General features: G+C 34.9%; 1 protein-coding gene across 2 annotated transcripts in view; it reads right to left on the bottom strand.

Moving 5' to 3' along the window:
- BMP2K (BMP2 inducible kinase) overlaps positions 1-21,263 on the bottom strand; it is a gene marked incomplete at its 5' end in the record, with an annotated part of 119,148 nt that overhangs the window by 48,883 nt on the left and 49,002 nt on the right. For both annotated transcript variants that reach the window (XM_080796923.1, XM_080796924.1), the window contains 4 exons: positions 1,034-1,166; positions 5,177-5,258; positions 7,355-7,476; positions 9,718-9,860. In XM_080796923.1, coding sequence (XP_080653049.1) covers positions 1,034-1,166; positions 5,177-5,258; positions 7,355-7,476; positions 9,718-9,860 — 480 coding nt within the window. The remainder of the gene's footprint in view (positions 1-1,033; positions 1,167-5,176; positions 5,259-7,354; positions 7,477-9,717; positions 9,861-21,263) is intronic.

Here is a 21,263-nt window from a genome sequence, read left to right as displayed (position 1 = left end):
TACCTATAGACTACCCATTCCAGTGTTATCAATAAATTCAAGCCTATATTCTTCAAGTACATTTAAGTTTATTTTTTACAGTCAGGTATTTGATTTATTTGAATTTTTAGCATAAAGTTTGAGGTAGATTTTCAGCTTGTTTTTTTTTGTCCACAAATGCCTAATAATTTTTTGTACTTCCATCTAATTTTTCCCATTGAGTTGAGTGGCCATCTTTATAATACAAAACATCAACTACGTTTAGATTAGCCCTCTTTTCTATTGCACTGATCTGTGTGGCTGGAGGCTATGACAGAGGATGTTTGAAATGCAAAAAACAGAGGAGACGTGCTAGAAACATTTTAATTAAAACAACGCTGAGAGGCGCTGTTTAAATACGGCAGCTTCCTAATATTTTAATTTTAATATCTGATAGCCATCCTCCCCACCGTCAATCATCTTTTCGAGAAATTTTACCATGTATGAATATAAAAAATTAAATCATAACACCATGCAAAAGGAAGAAAAATCTCTTAACGGAGGCTAGAAGGAAAACGGAGGTATTCTTTTGGAGTCAGGGGCCCAGAGGTCTACCCCTCCTTGATACTAAGGATGTTTTCCAATAAACGTTTTATAATCAATCAAGAATAAATATTTAAAAGGCTGGCCAAATAAGCTACACTCTAAGACCGGTAACACTTTGATACAAAAGAGCAACAGATGTGGATATTTAGATTTCAAAGTACAAAGCCTGAGTAATTAAATGTTTTACTCTAAGTTTTTCCAGAAATTCCAGTTTCCTTAATTACATAATCTCTATGTTCTACAAAAGCTTATCTAGGGGGCTTAAAAATATCCATGCACTAATCAGTAATTACGCTGCTTTCGTTCCTATAAAAGTCCTGTAAACCTTTTTTCATGTTTTTCTTTACAACAGTTTCACAAAACTATTATACATGAAATCAAAAGACTAGGCTTAGGTAAAGAGATGTAAATAGCCCACCCTTAAGTTCAGTATCTTATGATTTTTTCATAAATTTTTCCAAGTACTTACTTATTAAGCAATGTATATTCTGGGAGTAGCGAGAATTGTCTGGGATGGTGAAGCTGCCATCACAGATAGCAACCTGACTCTCACCAAAAGGAAGAGTGAAGAAACAAAGTTTATACAGTAAACACCCCAGCGCCTGCAAAACAAACAAGTATGAATATCATCAGAGCTCAAGTAATCAACCACAAGACAAAAACATAGTCCCAGACCAAAATCTAAATGTTATCAAAAAAACAAAAGTCTAATGTTTCTAATACTGGATCACGCTTTACACAAATTACTGCTTAAACCAATTTATGTGCTTCATTTCTGAAAAGATATTTAACTGTATCACTCCCGTATTTTTCTATCACATCTGTGGTTCGTCGGCTGCGTTAAAGCTATCATTGAACTCTAAATCGTGAATGATATAACTAAAATTGGAACTAGCTGGCTCCCTTTGGGGGAAAAAACTGTATTTTTATTTCCTTCACAAGGAAAAAATATATTCAGCACAAAACTAGCATATAATCAACAAAGTAATCACAAGTCTTCTTCTAACGACATTTTTTTTAAAAAAAACACTGTAAAACACATTTTAAAATCCTGAGGTTCCAAATATGAGTTAGCCAGCACAGTTAAATTTATCAGGCAACCATCCATACAGTTTTATTGATTATTCACTAAACACGTCCTTATTTCATATCATAAAAATGACATCTCTACTTCCACATATAACCCCAAAATTTTTATTCTAAACATACTCTTCATATTTGTACTTGGTTAATCTATAAGAACATTCGCAAAGAAAGGGCTCTGTCCGCTCTACGTGCATGGCTTCCTAGACAGCCCAGCACCAATAAATCTGCTTGCTGACAATAAGGACAAAACACCCAAAAACACCACAAACTGCATTCTGAAAAGTAGCTCAGGAAATTCCTAGCTACCAAGCTGCTAACAGCTCAAACCTAAGAAGCAGTAATGTTTAAAAAAAAAAAAAAAAAAAAAAAAGGCAGTAATAAAATGATTTTTGGCTCAAGAAATCATTATGTTGTTATAAAAAATGTCACCTCAACCTTTAAGAGTGTAAAAGATATTTCTAATTCTAAAAAGATTGTAATAAAATTCTCCAATAGGCAATATACAACTATATCAGGAATACTGAAATTTGGCCTTACTATATCACCTCTCCTTTGCTGGATTTTCTCCACACATCAGCTGAGCATGCTCAACTAACAAATACACTAAGTTTTATGACCACCATGAAAATCATAATATGCAGAAACACCTTTGTAAGTTCAACAATATTTACAAAACATTATTTTCAAAATAGCCTTCCAACAATAAAGGGTTAAAAGTTCTAGAAATTTCAGTTCTAGAAGAGTAATTCGAGTAGGTTCAAAAGCATTACTGTAACTAATGAAATGGTAAAGATTCTGAATGGAAATAACCAGTCCCATGTCACTTAAAAATATTTATAGTGCTTTTCTCTGTAAGGAAGATATTTTCGGCATTTATACAGTAAATTGAGCTTTAGGCTTCCTTAATAGCACTAAAAAAAAATTCTACCAATGGTGTAATATCTACATTAAATTACACCTTTCTCCTGCCCAGATGACAGTCAAATATAAGAGTTCTGCATCTTAGCCAGTTTTATCTTATCAATCAAACCTTGAGTAATGTGTCTTCTGTTAAAGTAAGTGTTGCAGGAGTTCTCAGACAACAGCTTTAGCTAGCAATGCCAGTATACTTAAAAAACATAAATCTAAAATATAAAATATTCTGCTTCGCCTAATGTGAACACAACTAGATGTCCTAATTTTTCACACCAAATGCATTTTCCTCCTTACCCACCTGATGATGAGAACTGTTCAATAAACAGGAGGAAACAAATGACCTGATTTTGGAAGCTAAGTATCATCATCTTCAATTTTCCTTATTAAAAGATAACATGAAGCATCTGTCACTGAATTTCCTAATGCCTATAAAATCAACATTCTACTTCTCAGGATGAAAATTACCTACAATGAAAACTTTCAAGCAAAAAAAATTTTTTTCCCAAAATATAAAGTGCTAAATGAATACTTTAACCTCAATATTATAAGCCCCTGAATCAGTACTACCCTGAAATAGAATCAGAAATAAAATTCTTGACCAGCATGAATTGAATATTTTTTCTGGATATTCTTTCCTTCACACCTAAAATGTTGTAACATACTTCCACTGCACCTGAGCTAAGACAAGAAAAAAAACAGCATCATGAAAATTAAAATTTTATTTCTGTCTAGCATATAAACATAGAGTCTATTTTCTATTACTTTTCTTCTTTTTCATTTTTGGGTAATTGCTCTGTAACCCCACAGCTATCCCCAGTTATCCATTATAGAAATAATGCCCCTATGCTAATCTATAAATTGTATGAAGTTTAACTTGATCACAATTTAGTATGCTGCCTGGCACACATATGAAGTCTGAAAGGTTTCCCTCCTTTTTTACTAAGATACTGAATAACCTATCGCATGTTTAGAGACTACTTATTTTTTTTTTCAATCAAGCCTTGATGATTTCCGAACTGTAGTTAAGCTCTGATGCGTGGTTTCCTCTGCTGTTGAAATACTCTTAGGTGACATGGATTTCACCAGCCATCATAAAATTCAGCTAGAGAAGATTTCCACAACCACCTCTTCTAATACCTTTTTACAAATTAAGATCTGATTGGATTTGCTGTCTTCATTATACTATAAGCCATTTAATAAGTCAAATATTAATGCTGAGAAAAGCAAACTGAATTTGAATTACACAAGCTGGTGATCTACAAGTGGCTATCGAGTTAACTAAATCAAACTTACCCAAGGTTAGATTCAACTAGGCATATGGTTAAAAATTCAACTACCACAAGATTTAAGAATCACTGCTGCAAAAGCATATGTTACAACATATGAAAGGATATCAAAGATACTCTCTTATTATTACCTTGCAAACCCCTGTAAGGAGGAGGTCAGGAGAAGAGGACCAAGGAGATATTCATTTGGTTTCACACGTTACGCTTTACTAGTTTCTAAATATGTTCAAAAATAAAACAAACATGGCTTTTCTTGTAAACTCTAGAACTATTTCCAAAGGAATTTTTTTCCTCCATCCCTAATATGGTTACTAGAGAGAGATACGACTACATACTTGTTGATTTAAATGAATTTACATTTAAAATAGAGTTTCTTGCTAGTTTATCAAATACAGCCAAAATATATTTCCTTATGAAACAAGTTCTAAAGAAGTGTTGGCATTCTAACATAAAGTTCAATTATATAGAAACATGATCAATCTTAATAATTCAACCCGGATACACAGTTAACCCTTGAACAACATGGGGTACAGAGGCACCAACCCTCCTATGCAGTTGAAAATCCACGTTCACTTGACGCCTCCAGAAACTAACTAGTAATAACCTACTATTGACCAGAAGTCTTACCAATAACACAGTTAATTAACACACATATTGTAATACGTATTACATACTGTATTCTTACAATAATATGTGACTTTTTCTTAACTTTTTCAGTATTTCTAGGCTATGTGGTTCATCTGCAAGTTTTTTCAGATTTGTTGCCAATCTCCAAAAAGTTGTCCAATATATTTATTTTTAAAAACCTTCATATTAAGTGGACCCACACAGTTCAAACACATGTTGTTCAAGGGTCAACTGTATATGTTAAATGATAAGATCCTAATTTGTAGAAGTTAGTCAATGGTATGATTTTAATTAGAGCAAAGTTTTACTCCTGTTAGTTTCCATTAAAAAGATCCTAAAATACTTCTAAAAGCTACTTAAGCGTTATGACCAGCTGTTCCATTCTGTGATCAACCAAAACTATGTTCAATCAAAAAAATATTAACATTCTATATAATATAAATTCTAAAAAATACTGTGGTAAAAATGTTACATTATATGGAAGTCCTTTATTTACTTTTTTATACCTAAGCTTTCCAATTCAGGATTAAGAAAATAAAATGTTCTATTTTCTTCTTCTAAATAAGCAGCTCTACTATTTATCACTTCTCTTCTACTTATTATGAAATACCTTTTGGGGGACAAAGGGATAATAATCAACTGAACTCAGATTTTTTTTTAATTTGGTTAGAGAAAATGTTAACCTTTCTTGGCCTTACCCAGATATCAGCCTTGGTGGTGATGGGTTTCCCTCCATAAAGGTTGATCATTTCAGGGGCTCTGTATGACAGAGTTGTATACCTGGCAGTAAATAAGTGAAATGGAGTGGAGATATAAAAATAAAAAAAGAAAAGAAAAAAAGAAAGAAAAAGATAGATACTACATTGTTTCTATATAAAATACTACAAAAACTTTGTTTCAATAACATTATATAGAAATAATATTTTCAAAAAGCTCAATAAAAGTCCATCAAGATTTAACAATACAAAGCATCTACATAAACATTTTTATTCAACAAGTGCAACAGCATGTCTAATTATATAAAAAATTTTCTTTAATAAAAAATCTTAAAGACAATGGATTGAAAATATAGTTTTCCTTGAATTTACTTTAAATAATATGCCTCTAAAATTATTCTTATCAGAATATTTTAGTCTATTAAAAGCAATATTGCTACCCTCTCCAAAAATTAATTTATATGTTTATTAAGGAGTTTGTTTTTATGGCTCTAACATAATTCCTGGCACATAGTAGTCAATCTCCTTTGGGTTTATTTTTATCATTATTGTTTTAAAAGTAACCTAGTTGTCATAATTCTAACTACACTAATTAAGAACACTTCTAGAACTGTCATCATAAGCTATTTGGAATTAAAAGATACTGTGAAAAAATAGTTACCAATATAAAAATTCTAAACCCATTATGAACAGATATTTTAATGAAGTAGTACTCAATTTCATGGCAGAAATTATTAGATAATGGAAGGACTTCCTATATCATGGGTAATTTAAGATCAGTTTTGAGTGTTGATACGTTTTGTTTTATATGAAATATCTTAAGGTTCAACATTCTATCATCTTATGTTTTCAAAATCACCCTGACTGGTGAGACACTACAGAAGAGCAACCGGAGAAACCAGCAGAGAAAGTGCATGAGGGCAGGACTTCTGCCAAACTGCAGCACCAACCACAGTGTCCACTGCACTGGAGGCCCTGAACAAACGCCTTCAGCTGAATAACATGGTTGGACCATTAACTCCTCAACGGAGCCACAAAGCATGAGAGCCTCATGAGCCTGCGTTCATCACAACTGCAGAATTCCACTACACCTGACATCTCAAGAGCGAGAAATGAAACGTTCAGCGACTCAGAGATCCTAAAGCAGGCATTACATATCACAACCCAGTAATTCTTTAATTTTTATATTTATTTATATTTATATATATAAACAGATATATATATACACACACATATATATCTATTTATGTAAATAGATACACATGTATAGATCCCCAAGAAACCAATTCAGTACATGTTTACTAAGGAGTTAAGTTCTACAGAATCTAATATAATCATCGTAGACTAAGTTTCCCGAGTAGCAATACACAGCCCAGAAACCCACGGTGTTACACAAATGGGCCACAGTAAGACCAGCTCTCCTTGAGTCATTTCAAAATGTACACTGCAGTTCAAATGACAGCACTTAGTCTTCAACAACTGAGAATTTGTGAGGAAGTGAAGAAAGACAACTTAGAAAAGACAACTACACAGAAATTCCTATTCTCACAGATCTGTGGGCATTCTGTATCATTTTACTAAGGTAATCTAAGATTTACAAACAGTTCTATCGTCGAAAACTAGAAAACTGAAAAGTCAGGGAAAGGTACTTACAGATACTCTAGTAACCACAGAAAGTACAAAATTAAGAAAACCTAAAGCAGATACGACATATTTCTACCAGAGAGCTTTCTAATACACTGTGACAAAGTAACATGCTTTCCACACAGTTTTCAATACATTAAAAAGTCAATCTTCCTCCTTTTAAATATGAAGTAAAAACCTAGTTTTCAAATAAGTGTCTTCCTAACAAGCAGAAATCCTCAGTATTAGTAAATACATGCTTAACTGAACTCAACAATCATTTAAAATTCCACACATTACTACAGCTTAACAAACTTCTAGATCCATGTGTTCACAATGTATGTGAAAACCTGTACGCATGGTAAAATATACTTTCTACTGAGCTAGAGCAGACATGAATCAGTCAATGTCTACGGCACAGAAATATCTTAAAGATATCTATAAATCGAGCACCTAAAAAATTTGTACCAGCAGAACTGGTCCACAGACTTAACTAAAATTCTCAAGAGACAAAGCACGATAAAGGTAGAAACTTACTTTTTAATTTCTTCTTCCACTAGATTAACTCCATCTTTTTGCGGATTAAGAAATTTATTCGTGGCGCTGCCAAAGTCACAAAGTACATAGTTTCCACTATCATTCAACAAAATATTTTCTACCTTCAGAAAAAATAAATAATTAGTAGTACTTTCAAAGTGAAATTATAGTTTTACAACCATGTTTTTACAAAATAAACATTGAAAGGTTTGTGCAATACATAGAGAGAGACACAGGAGGTAATAAGATAAATCATGAGGAAGGACAAATGAATCAGACCAAGAATAAACTTGACTATGTCTACTGTTCCTCTTACTAAGAACAGAGAAGTACTTTTCCCATCCCAAGATGATTTTTGCAGGGGCCAAGAAGCCTTAAATCCTCTTTAAACCTCTTCTATGAAAAAGAACTAGCAGCCGTCGAAGTCTATACTGTACCTCCATTTTTCTCTTTTTCTGACACTTCAGCTTATCTATAGACAAGCCACAAAAACCATTAAAATTCTATCTGATTGACTACTAATTCCATTTTTTTTAAGATTTTGTTTATTTATTTGACAGAGAGAGAGATAGCGAGAAAGGGAACACAAGCAGGGGGACTGGGAGAGGGAGAAGCAGGCCTCGTACTGAGCAGGGAGCCTGATGCAGGGCTCAATCCCAGGACCAGGGATCACGACCCAAGCTGAAGGCAGGCGCTTGATGACTGAGCCATCCAGGTGCCCCTCTAATTCCATTTTTATCTAAAATGCTCAACTAAAAAACAGTTTTGACTTTACGTGTTAAAGTCGTGCCAAATTATTAGGGAAAATACAAACACCGCATATTCAAAAGTACTGAAATGAACTACACTGGTTAACTAAATTAAAGGACAGAAGTCTGCACTCATGCATTTCAATCTTGGCTTAAATTTGTATCCTATTATTACAGGTTTCCCTAAATGACACTTTCATGGTTAACAACCTACTTTTTTTTAAAAAATTTTTTATTTATTTATTTGACAGAGAGAGATCACAAGTAGGCAGAGAGGCAGGCAGAGAGAGAGGGGGAACAGGCTTCCCACTGAGCAAAGAGCCCGACGCGGGGCTCGATCCCAGGACCCCGAGATCATGACCTGAGCCGAAGGGAACTCGATCCCAGAACCCCGAGATCATGACCTGAGCTGAAGGGGGCTCGATCCCAGGACCCTGGGATCATGACCTGAGCCGAAAGCAGAGGCTTTAACCCACTGAGCCACCCAGGCGCCCCAACCACCTGCATTTTAAATGACACCATCTATTCTCTTGTATCTTAAAAGGATTTTATCATCACCTTGCATAAATTTTGTATAATCAGTCAGAACTAGGATTCATTCCTTCATTAAATATTTATTGAGACCCTGGCTATGTGCCAGGCACCATTCTAAGTACTTGGATATATCACTACAAAAGAGAAAAATCCCTGCCCACGTGGGAGTTTACATTCTGTGGAAGAGAACGGAAAGTAAACAACAAGCACAATACATAAGCAAGTTATACAGCACCTTACGAGGTAACAAGTGATAATAAAGAGCAGGACAGAGAGCAGGAATGTTAGGCTGTAACTGTAAATAAGACGGTGTAAGACAGAACCCACTGAGAGGGTTAATCTGAGCACACTTGAAGCAGGGTGAGAGTTTAGCCATGGGATATCTGGGCATACAGCATTCTGGGAAGAGAAATTTTTATAATCTTAGTGTTTGTGGGCATCAAAGAAGACACCCATTGTTTTAAATGATATATTCAATGATATTTTGAGAAATATGATACCAGGAATATTTAAATCCTTTGGGGACTTTTTCCAATGTAACAAGTGGGTACCCTATACAAGAGATCAGAGCCCAGAAAAAGCCAAGATGAAACGACCTTAAAGACAATCACCACCAAATTATAGTAAATTACAGAAAACTATAGTATATTATAAATAAATGAGTAAAAAGACCCATTCAAGTCTGCCTCCAGAATCTCTGGAAAGCATCCTGATGCTTAGTACGGATTACAGGAAATAGGAGAAGAGCTGAACTGGGAGAGAACAGTGGAGAAGGACATCAACCCACATCACGGAAGTTCACATTTCTGCTCACAGGAAACCTTTTAAAAGCCCACTACGTAACACAGAAGCAGAGCAGAGGACACAACATCCCCTTCGACAGCCAAACCAGAAGCCCTCGGGGTCACGGAAAGCACAGTTTCTATTCTACCGTCTTTACATGGCCTCAGGAAATACAGCCTGGGACAGAGAGACCCTTCTCAGTGCTGGCAGGAAAACCTCGTGTAGAGGAAGATAGTTCAAGACACTGCAATGCTAAAGCTTAAAATGTATTCGTCCGTAATGGTCTAAAATTCCTACCTTCAGATCCCGGTGAATTATTGGAGTCTTGCACTGATGCAATCTTGCAACAGCTTCGCAGGTATCACAGAGTATCTGCAGCACTTCCGCCTCCGTAAAACCTGTCTGCAGCTTCTTATTCATCTGATTCACTACCTGCCCGGCTAACCAAAACAGAAATTTTGAGAAGACATACTTTTAGTAAAAGAAGACTGCCATCAAGAAATTAAGAAATGCCTATATTGTCTCAGGTAATGGGGCACTGGCATTTTCATAATGCTCATGTAAGGAGGCTTTCTGTACCATATCCTATTGATTCAGGGACATGCACTTTTTCATATTTTACATCTCTGGAATGAAAACATCTTAAAATAGATGCTACTGGTCATTTTTTAAGATTGTAACATCTCTGAAATCAAGATATACCTTATAATTGGTGGCATCATGGACCTGAAGAAACACTTCTTCCACACCGAGCTAGCCACTGGATAAACAGTGGTGAGCAAAAGTGAGGTTTATATTATTATGGAATGTATAATCTAAAGGCACAGATAAACAATAAACCATATACAAATAAATACCTATAATTATATACAATAAAGATAACATGAGAGGAACCTAAATTTAAATTGGTGAAGGAGGATGGGGAGGAGAGGGCGTCAGATGAGGTACGTCTGAGGAAGTAATACTTATGTTGACACTGTAGGATGATGATTAGGAACCAACCAGGCCGAGATCTGTGAGAAAAAGCATGCTAGCAACAATAAGCAACATGTACAAATGCCTCCAGTATGGACAAGAGCTTAATAATCTTTGAATAACTTAAAGCCAACATAGGTACGGTCTACGAAGCTGAAAAGAGGTAAAGTGACATGAAACTGATAAGACAGCTATCCATCAGCCATATTTTGGATTTTATCTTGCCAACCAGGGAAACTTCCTGTTCTACCTTTTTAAAGGATCTCCTTGATTATGGGGGAATCACAAGAGTAGAAATGGAGAGATGGGTTAAGAGGCTTATGCTCTAATTCAGGTAAAAGACAATGGGCAGAATAACTTAACTAAACTCAAATAGTCACACCAACAAGCCCTGAGAGGATGATTATATACTACATTTACCAAAATAATCAACAGTCTAATGACAATTCTAAGTTATTAAGAAAAAGCTTACCATCATTTAAGAACACAAGTAAATATGTAATTCATTCAGAAAGCATCCTAATAAAAATAAGTTGGAGAATTTAAAAAGGCAAACTTACGTTAACTTGAAACTTTCCTTTAACAAGACTGGACAAATGACTTACTACTTTGTAATCTGCAAAAAGGTGCATACACACCTGTTCCTTTTATTATTACTGTCTAAAGAGCATGCAAATATATTTTCTGAAACAGATGGGTTTCTTTTTAAAATTTTAAAGCAGAAAAAATACCAAATTTTACCTATCAATCCCCAATTTTCAGAACAACCAAGTATATTTGGCTGCAATTTATTCAGAGTATCTCAAGATGGAGGCACCTGACCAGGCAGCAATTTCCTCCATCCTTTTGTGTGTTAGACAGGAACTTGTTTTAACCAAAAATTAAACAGGATGAAAAGTATTTTATTGGTGCTCTTTCACATTCTTGAAATATCATTTCATAGCTGAAGAAATCATAACCTTGAACTCAATGTTGAGATCCTCTTTCAAATATTCAATGTAATGAGAATAAATTTTAAAATGTTAATCCTCTTTCTTCCATTCAGAGGTCTTGAATCACAAAATCCAAGTCCCCAGAAAAAGCTGACAGCTGTATTTGAGCTGCATTTCAAATGTAGAAACATAAAATTTCATTATGCAAAATCAAAGTACCCTGAAAATTAAAGTTAAGATTATTCTAATGAAAAACAAAAAAACCAGACTCAGAAATAATTTTTTTTTAAAAAAGGTATATTTGTATTTCTACTATCTCTATAATAAAAATATCCCCAGGACAGCTTGCTATGCCAGGAAAATGGATGAGAAACATAAGCAACAGAGTCACTCTACTTGAGGCAAACCACCCTCATGTGAATGAGCCCAGTCAAAATGAACAGCGCCATTCCACCAAGCTCAGTCTAGAACAGGAGACTCACTGATACACAAGTAATAATAAATGACTGTTGCTTTTTGCTACTGAGTTTGGGATGTTTTCTTATTAAGTAAGAGCTAACAGGTATATTATCCATGGAAATTTCTGTAAAACACTGCCTGGAAATAAAAGCGCGTGCGCGCACGGTCTCTCTTTAAAGTAGACTCCACACCCACCGCCCAGTGAGGAGTCCAACAAGGGGCTTGAACTCAGGACCCTGAGACCAAAACCTAAGCGGAAATCAAGAATCAGGCACTTAACTGACTAAGCTACCCACACACCTAAATGTTCTTTTCATACAAAGTAGAAATAGATTCAAATTCAACTCTGATTCCGTAAGTCTGAAGTCTTACCTAAAGCATGAAATCTCTCTTTAACCTATATACATCAGAGTATTAGCAAATGAAGCAATCTCAAATCACAAACCTACAAAGATCTAACACTGATTACAAAAGATGACTGCAAACATTTCATACCTGAAACCATGATGGGGCATATCAGCTACATAACACATTCTTCTACATCCTAAACAGTTTTATCCCTACCTAATCAAAATCAATGTACCTGATCTATACTGGTAACACTGACTGCCTCACAAAAGTACCTTCATTCTTAAACAATTTTATGCAATATAATTAGCTTTTATAGAAGAAGTAAGGGTAGGGTAATTATTCTCCCATTCTCTACCCCTCCAAACTCACTCCTCCCCCATGGGGAAAAAAAGGAACTTATCTAATTGATTCATCTGAGAAAAAGGAACTTGAGCATGCTCTATTCAGAGCCTCTGGATTCCTTCTCTAGGATGTAATTACCCACTCAGAGGGTACATTCTGATCTACAGTATATGCAGTAAGCTTAGCTGGTAAAACATTTGAAGAAAACTTCTAACATAGAAAAGAAGGTGTAATAACAAACAGAAAAAAAAAATCAGAAAAACAAAAACACATGGAAAAGAAGAAAACTTTTTAAAAACTCTAATTAATAACTACAGACAACAAAAGATTTACACCTAAAACAAGAGCAAGGTACATTCTAACAAAGAACACTGTTGAGAGAAGAGGAAGAGTTCCTGGAAATTAAAAATAACAGAGCGCCAAATTCTACAGAGTAGCTGAAAGATATATTTAAGGAATGCTCCCAACACAAGTAGAATTTATAAAAAGAGAAAAAAAAGAGAGGAACAAAGAATATGAAGGAGAGGGAATAAACTGCCAAGAAATAAAGACAGCAAAATGGACCCATAACCACAGCAATGTATCTGAGATTTTAGAATGCTGGAGATAAAGGAAAGATCCTAACTGTCCATGGAAAAAAAGAGGTCACCTAAAAAAAAAAAAAAAAAAAAAAAAAAAGACTGAAGAATCACAATGCATCAGATTTCTCAATAGTAGCAAATACTAGGGGAAAAAATGAAATAGCGCCTTCAGAATTCTAGATCAAAATTATTTCTAACCTAGAACACTTTCGTCGGCCAAATTAACAATTAAATATAGATGCAGAATAAAAATATTTCTATATATGCAAGGTTTCAAAAATGTTTCCCTCCATAACCCATTATCAAAAAGCTAATGAAAAATGTACTCTATTCCAAGGAGGTAGTTAAAAACAAGGAGAGAGGCATGAGCAGTAGGGAGCCCAAGATAGGAAGACAAAGGAAATTCCCAGAATGACAGCGAAATGCTGTTCAAAATTAAGCAGAACTGAAGTCTCCCGAAAGGATGTTTCTATGGAAGAAAAACTAAAATTGACACAAGTATTTAAATGTTTAAGCATACAGTGTATAAAGATTTATAATTCCTTTGGGGAATGTGAGCTAAAATACTTATATACTGAAAAGGAAATTAGGCGAATGAAAAATGGAGTAATTATTAACTCCAGGAAAAGAATTTTAAAGTACAAGAAAGAAAATGTAATTATAGACTATTACATATCACAGTTAAATGACAAAATAATTTAAACACCAATTATTAATTTAATCTAAAAACAAATTCTAACAGTAAAATCCTCATCTTTACTTGGAGATACTTTCTAAAACAGAAAACCAGAAAGAGCGCTAGCAAACTAATTCAGGAGCATTCTGATGCCCAGAATCACATACTTCCCCTAATTTTCTAAGTTCCCTCTTTTTCATACCACCCCAAGGATCTCATTAAAACTACAGATTCTCCTCTACATAATTTAGTGGAAAAATACATTAAGTAAATATGAGGAGAAATATCTCAAGGATTTTTAAAGTGAATGCCTCTGAGGAGAGGGATGGGGCAAGAGGATAATGATTTAGACATAACTTAACAAAACCCTTTGACTTTTTAAAACATATATATGAATTACACTTTGATAAAAATAAAAATTTGATGTGAATCAGCTTGCTAATTCAAACCAGATAAAAAAAATTTAATTTTTTACAACACAAAAGCATGTCTTCCTCAAAATACAGCTCAGGTCATACTCCTACTTTAAAATTTGTCCCCGGGAGCACCTGGGTGGCTCATTCAGTTAAGCATCCAACTCCTGATTTTGGCTCAGGTCATGATCTCAGGGTCATGATCTCCTCATGACTCTCTCTCTCTCAAATAAATAAATATTTTAAAATAAAAATTAAAAAATAAAATGTGTCCCAAAAAAACTGAAATTCATTTGGTTTCCCTTTTAAAATGCCTTCCAGATGACTACTAATTAAACTCATCCAAGGTTACGATTATGCCAGATTCAATTATCTTTTCTTTTTTTTTTCTTTATTAACATATAATGTAGTATTTCTTTCAGGAATACAGGTCTGTGATTCATTCAGTCTAACACAATACACACAGTACTCATAATACTCATACTACAACTCACAGCACTCACCATAGCATGTACCCTCCTCAATGTCTGTAACCCAGACACCCAATCACACACCTCCCCTCCAGCAACCCTAAATTTGTTTCCTGAAATTAGGAGTCTCTTATGATTTGTCTCCCTCTCTGGTTTCATCTTTTTTCATTCTTCCCTCCCTTGCTCTATGATCCTCTGACCTGTTTCTCAAATTCCTCATATCAGTGAGATCATATAATTGTCTTTCTCTGATTGACTTATTTCACTTAGCATAATTGTCTCTACTTCATCCACATCATTGTAAATGGCAAGATTTCAGTTTTTTGATGACTGCAGAGTAGTCCACTACTATAGTAGTCCACTGTGTGTGTGTGTGTATACACACAAACACACCCACACACACACACACTACATGTTCTTTATCCATTCATCTGCTGGTGGATATCTAGGCTCTTTCCATAATTTAGTTATTATGGACACTGCTGCTATAAACATCCGGGTGCACCTGCCCCTTCAGATCACCACATTTGTATCTTTAGGGTAAACACCCAGTAATGCAATTGCTGGGTCATAGGGTAGCTCTATATTCAACTTTTTGAGGAACCTCCATACTGCTATCCACAATGGCTACACAAGCTTGCGTTCCCACCAACAGTGTAGGAGGGTTTCCCTTTTTCTGCATCCTCACCAACACCTGTCCTTTCCTAACTTGTTAATTTTAGCCATTCTAACTGACGTGAGATGGTACCTCACTGTGATTTTGATTTGTATTTCCCTGATGCTGAGTGATGTGGAGCACTTTTTCATGTGTCTGCTGACCATTTGGATGTCTTTGGAAAAATGTATGCTCATGTCTTCTGCCTATTTCTTAATTGGATTACCTCTTCTCTGGCTCCTGAGTTTGATAAATTCAATACAGATTTTGGATATTAGCCCTTCATCTGATACGTCATTTGCGAATATCTTCTTCCATTCTTTTAGTTGTCTTTGGTTTTGTTGACTGTTTCCTTTGCTGTGCCAAAGCTTTTGATCTTGATGAAGTCCCAATAGTTCATTTTTGCCCTTGCTTCCCCTGCCTTTGGCGATGATTCTAGGAAGAAGTTGCTATGGCTGAGGTCAAAGAGGTTGCTGCCTGTGTTGTCCTCAAGGATTTTGATGAATTCCTGTCTCACAGTGAGGTCTCTCATCCATGTTGAGTCTATTTTGTGTGTGGTGTAAGGAAATGGTCCAGTTTCATTCTTCTGCATGTGGCTGTCCAATTTTCCCAACACCATTTGTTGAAAAGACTGTCTTTTTTTCCATTAGACATTCTTTCCTGCTTTGTCCAAGATTAGTTACCATACAGTTGAGGGTCCATTTCTGGGTTCTGTATTCTGTTCCATTGATCTATATGTCTGTTTTTGTGCCAGTACCATACTATTTTGATGATTACAGCTTTGTAATAGAGCATGAAGTCTGAATTGAGATGCCACCAACTTTGGTTTTCTTTTTCAACCTTCCTCTGGCTATTTGGGGTCTTTTCTGGTTCCATATAAATTTTAGGATTATTTGTTCCATTTCTTTGGAAAAAAATTGATGTTATTTTGATAGGGATTGCATTAAATGTATAGATTGCTCTAGGTAGCATACATTGTCACAATATTTTTTTTTTCCAATCCATGAGCATTTTTCCATTTCTTTGTGTCTTCCTCAATCTCTTTCATGAGTACTTTACAGTTTTCTGAATACAGATTCTTCGCCTCCTTGGTTAGGTTTATTCCTAGGTGTCTTATGGTTTGGGGTGTAACTGTAAATGGGATCTACTCCTTAATTTCTCTTTCTTCTGTCTTGTTGGTGTATAGAAGTGCAACTGATTTCTGTGCATTGATTTTATATCCTGACACTGTACTGAATTCCTGTATAAGTTCTTGCAGATTTGGAGTGGAGTCTTTTGGGTTTTCCACATAAAGTATCGTATCATCTGCAAAGAGTAAAAGTTTGACTTCTTTGCTGATTTGGATGCCTTTTATTTCTTTTTGTTGCCTGATTGCTGAGGCTAGGACTTCTAGTACTATGCTGAATAGCTGTGGTGATCGTGGACATTCCTGCCGTGTTCCTGACCTTAGGCAAAAGGTTCTCAGTTTTTCCCTATTGAGAATATTTGCTGTGGGTTTTCATAGATGGCTTTGATGATATTGAGGTATGTATCCTCTATCCCTACACTTTGAAGAGCTTTGATGAAGAAAAGATGTTGTACTTTCTCATCTATTGAGAGTATCAAAGGGTTCTTGTTTTCTTTTATTAATGTAATGTATCACATTGATTCACATGCAGATGTTGAACCAACCTTGCAGCCTAGGAAAAAAATCCCACTTGGTCTTGGTAAATAATATTTTTAATGTACTGTTGGATCCTACTGGCTGGTATTTTGGTGACAATTTTTGCATCCATGTTCATCAGGGATATTGGTTAATTCTCCTTTTTGATGAGGTCTTTGTCTGGTTTGGGGATCAAAGTAATGTTGACCTCATAAAATTAATTTGGAAGTTTTCCATCCATTTCTATTTTTTGGAACAGTTTCAAGAGAATAGGTATTAATTCTGCTTTAAACATTTGGTAGAATTCCCCTGGGAAGCCATCTGGTCCTGGGCTCTCATGTGTTGGGAGTTTTTTGATAACTCTTTAATTTCCTTACTAGTTATGGCTTTGTTCAGGTTTTCTATTTCTTCCTGGTTCAGTTATGAGTTTATACATCTCTAGGAATGTATCCATTTCTTCCAGATTGTCTAATTTGCTCACAGTATGTTCTTATAATTGTATTTCTTTGTTGTAGGGTTGTGATCTCTCCTCTTTCATTCATGATTTTATTAATTTAGGTACTTTCTCTTTTCTATGTGTTAAGTCTGGCCAGGGGTTTACCAATATTATTAACTCTTTCAAAGAACAAGCCCCTAGTTCCATTGATTTTTTTATTTCTTCTTTAATTTCCTGGTTGATCCATTCATTCTTTAATAGGATGCTCTTCAGCTTCCATGTATTTGAGTTCTTTCCAGCTTTCCTCTTGGGACTGAGTTCAGTTTCAAAGCAGTGTGGCATGAAAATATGCAGGGAATGACCCCAATCTTTTGGTACCAGTTGAGACCTGATTTGTGACCCAGGATGCGATCTATTCTGGAGAATGTTCCATAGGCACTAGAGAAGAATGTGTATTCTGTTGCTTTGGGATGGAATGTTCTGAATATATCTGTGATGTCCATCTGGTCCAGTGTGTCATTTAAAGCCTTTATTTCCTTGTTGATCTTTTGCTTAGAAGACCTGTTCATTTCAATGAGGGGGGTTGTTACCGTCCCCTGCTATTATTGTATTATTGTATTATTGTCGATTTGTTTCTTTGATTTTGTTATTAATAGGTTTATATAACTGGCTGCTTCCATGTTAGGGGCATAGATATTTAAAACTGTTCAATTTTCTTGTTGGACAGACCCTTTGAGTCTGATATAGTGTCCTTCCTCACCTCTTATTATAGTCTTTGGCTTAAAATCTAATTTATCTGATATAAGGATTGCCACCCCAGCTTTCTTTTGATGTTTGTTAGCATGGCAAATTGTCTTCTACCCCCTCACTTTAAATCTGGAGGTGTGTTTGGGTCTAAAATGAGTCTCTTGCAGACAGCATATTGATGGTTCTTATTTTCTTATCCATTCTGATACCCTGTGTCTTTTGATTGGGACATTTAGCCCATTTACATTCAGGGTACTGTTGAAAGATACGAATTTAGTGCCATTGTATTGCTTGTAAGGTTACTGTCACTGCACACTGTCTCCATTCCTTTTTGATCTATGTTACTTTTAGGCTTTCTCTTTGCTTGGGGGACCCCTTTCAATATTTCTTGTATGGCTGCTTTTGGAGTTTGCAAATTCTTTTAGTTTTTGTTTGTACTGGCGATAGCCTAGCTGGATATAGTATTCTTGGCTGCATATTTTTCTCATTTTGTCCTCTGAATATATTATGCCAGTCCTTTCTGGCCTGCCAGGTCTTTGTGGATAGGTTTGCTGCTAATCTAATATTTCTACTCTTGTAGGTTACCGATCTCGTCCCAAGATGCTTTCAGGATTTTTCTTTGTCTCTGACAAAGGGCTTTGAACTCTCTTTACTGATTTTGAGGGGGTTTCTCTGTGCCTCCTCGATTTTGATACCTGTTTCCTTCCCTTAATTAGGGAAGTTCTCTGCTATAATTTGCTCCAATATACCTTCTTCCCCTCTCTCTCTTTCTTCATCTTTTGGGATCCCAATTATTCCAATATTATTTCAGCTAATGCTATCTCTTATCTCTCAAATTCGCCCCTTGTGATCCAGTAGTTGTTTATCTCTTTTTCTTAGTTTCCCTATTCTCCATCATTTGATCTTCTATATCACTAATTCTCTCTTCTGTCTCATTTATCCTAGCAGCTAGAGTCTCCATTTTTGATTCTACCTCATTAATACCTTTTTTTATTTCAACTTGGTTAGATTTTAGTTCTTTTATTTCTCCAGAAAGGTATTCTTTAGTATCTTCTATGCTTTTTTCAAGCCCAGCTAGTATCTTTGTAACTGTCATCCTGAGCTCTAGTTCTGACATTTTACTAATGTCTGTACTGATTAGGTCCCTAACAGTTGGTACTGCTTCTTGTTCTTTTTTTCTGAGGTGAGTTCTTCCACTTTGTCCCTTTGTCCAGAGAAGGAATAGATGAATGAGAGAACAAAATGCTAAAAGGGTAACAACGACCCCAGAAAAATATACACTAAACAAATCGGAAGAGACCTGAAACCAGAGGGAAAAGAAAGGAAAAAATAAACACACACACACACATACACACACACACACACACATATATATACATATGATCAGGTAAACAGAACAGAGCCACACACTTGATTTCAGGTGTATTTTGGTCTGTTAGAAGAAACTGCCTCCCAAAATTTTAAGGAGGGAAAAACATATATATGTACAAAAATAAGGGTAAATACCATGAAGGGATGGAATATGACTGTAAAGATGAAAATTTTAAAAGATTTTAAAAAAAGAATTGAAAGAAGTTGGTAGAAAAAAGAAAGAAAAAACTTAAGAAACAAAGGAAAGGGAAAGAATGTGATCAGGCGGGAGAGTAGAACAAAGCCATACACTAGATTTAGGGTATATTTTGGTCTGTTAGAAGAAACTGTATCTCAAAATTTTAAAGAAAGAAAACTTATAAGAAAAACTTATATTTCTTTAAAAATTTCTTTTTTAAATTTTCTTTCTTTAAAAATTTTCTTTAAAATTTATAAACTTTTATAAAAAGTTATATATAATATATATATATACACAAAAAAAATAAGGTTAAGAAGAGATAGAATATCATTGTAAAAATGAAAATTAAAAAAGATTTCTAAAAAGGTATTAAGATATTGATTAAAATAGGAAAGAGGAAAAATTCAAAAAAAATAGAAAAAGAAAAAATAAGGAAATTTTTAAAAATTTAACTTTGAAGGACTAAAGAATCATGGGGGGAAAGCCATGAATTCTGTGTGCTGTATTCCCCTAGCACTGGAGCTTCGAAGTTCTCATTGATCAGTAATCTTGGTCTTGGCTGGATGTTCCTGCTGATCTTCTGGGGGAGGAGCCTGGTGCAGTGAGTCTCAAATGATTCACTTCTCCACACATCCTACCTTCCACAAAGTGGTCGCTTTTCTGTTCACAGAATTGCTGCTATTCTTTTCTCTGATCTCCTGTTGAGTTTGTAGGTGTTTAGAATGGTTTGATAACTATCTCGCTAAATTCCTGGGACCAGATGAAATTAAGGTCTCCTACTCCTCTGCCATCTTGCTCCTCCCAGATTCAATTATCTTCAAAAAAAAATAGCCGAGGGCTATCTTTACAGGTAACCAAGGGCTACTCTATCCAGCTAACAGCACCACAAATGCTAGAACTCAGGAAAGTGCAGTAAATAACATCAATATCTTCTCCTTAAAGAGATCACATGTTTTATAGTATGAAATATAAATAAAACAGTAAAGAAAACATCTAATTTTTTATATTACATATGGAAATAATTTATAAGTATAACATAATAGATATTATAATACTGATTCACTTCATTTTCCCCTGTCCTTTCCTCCTTACAAAACTACAGTAAATGAGACTGTATTTTCTCCATCACCACCACCAACCTCCTCTTCCTCCATCCCTCAGGAAATGACAAGTGTTCCTAATATAACTAAAAATCATTAACTGTCTTACGAGAATCTAAATATAAACCAAGGCTCCCTATAGCCAAAATTGCCAGATACAGTCTGATTTAAAAGAAAGAAAAAAAAAAAAAAAAAGGCAAGTTTACTGGAAATGAATTAATTGCCCCCTCCAAATACATTAAATTAAAAAGTTTTAAAATTATTATTAAGGCATACTACACCAGTAAATATTTCTTTGAAATACCATGATATCCAAATAAAATATAGTTTTTAACCTTCTGATATTTATAAAAGAACCCCAAAGACTATGTAAGTTTATAAATATTATAGATCAAAATGCAACTAAATTTATTACATTTTATATATACTGAAAATTAACATGATAGAGTACTGGAGAAAATCTTACAACACTAATATTGATAAATTATGCTCTCCTTTGTTGGAGTATAAAAGAA

Source organism: Martes martes (assembly GCF_963455335.1).
Source record: "Martes martes genome assembly, chromosome: 2".
Lineage (NCBI taxonomy): Eukaryota > Metazoa > Chordata > Mammalia > Carnivora > Mustelidae > Martes > Martes martes.
This window is presented reverse-complemented; position numbering and strand designations above follow the sequence as displayed.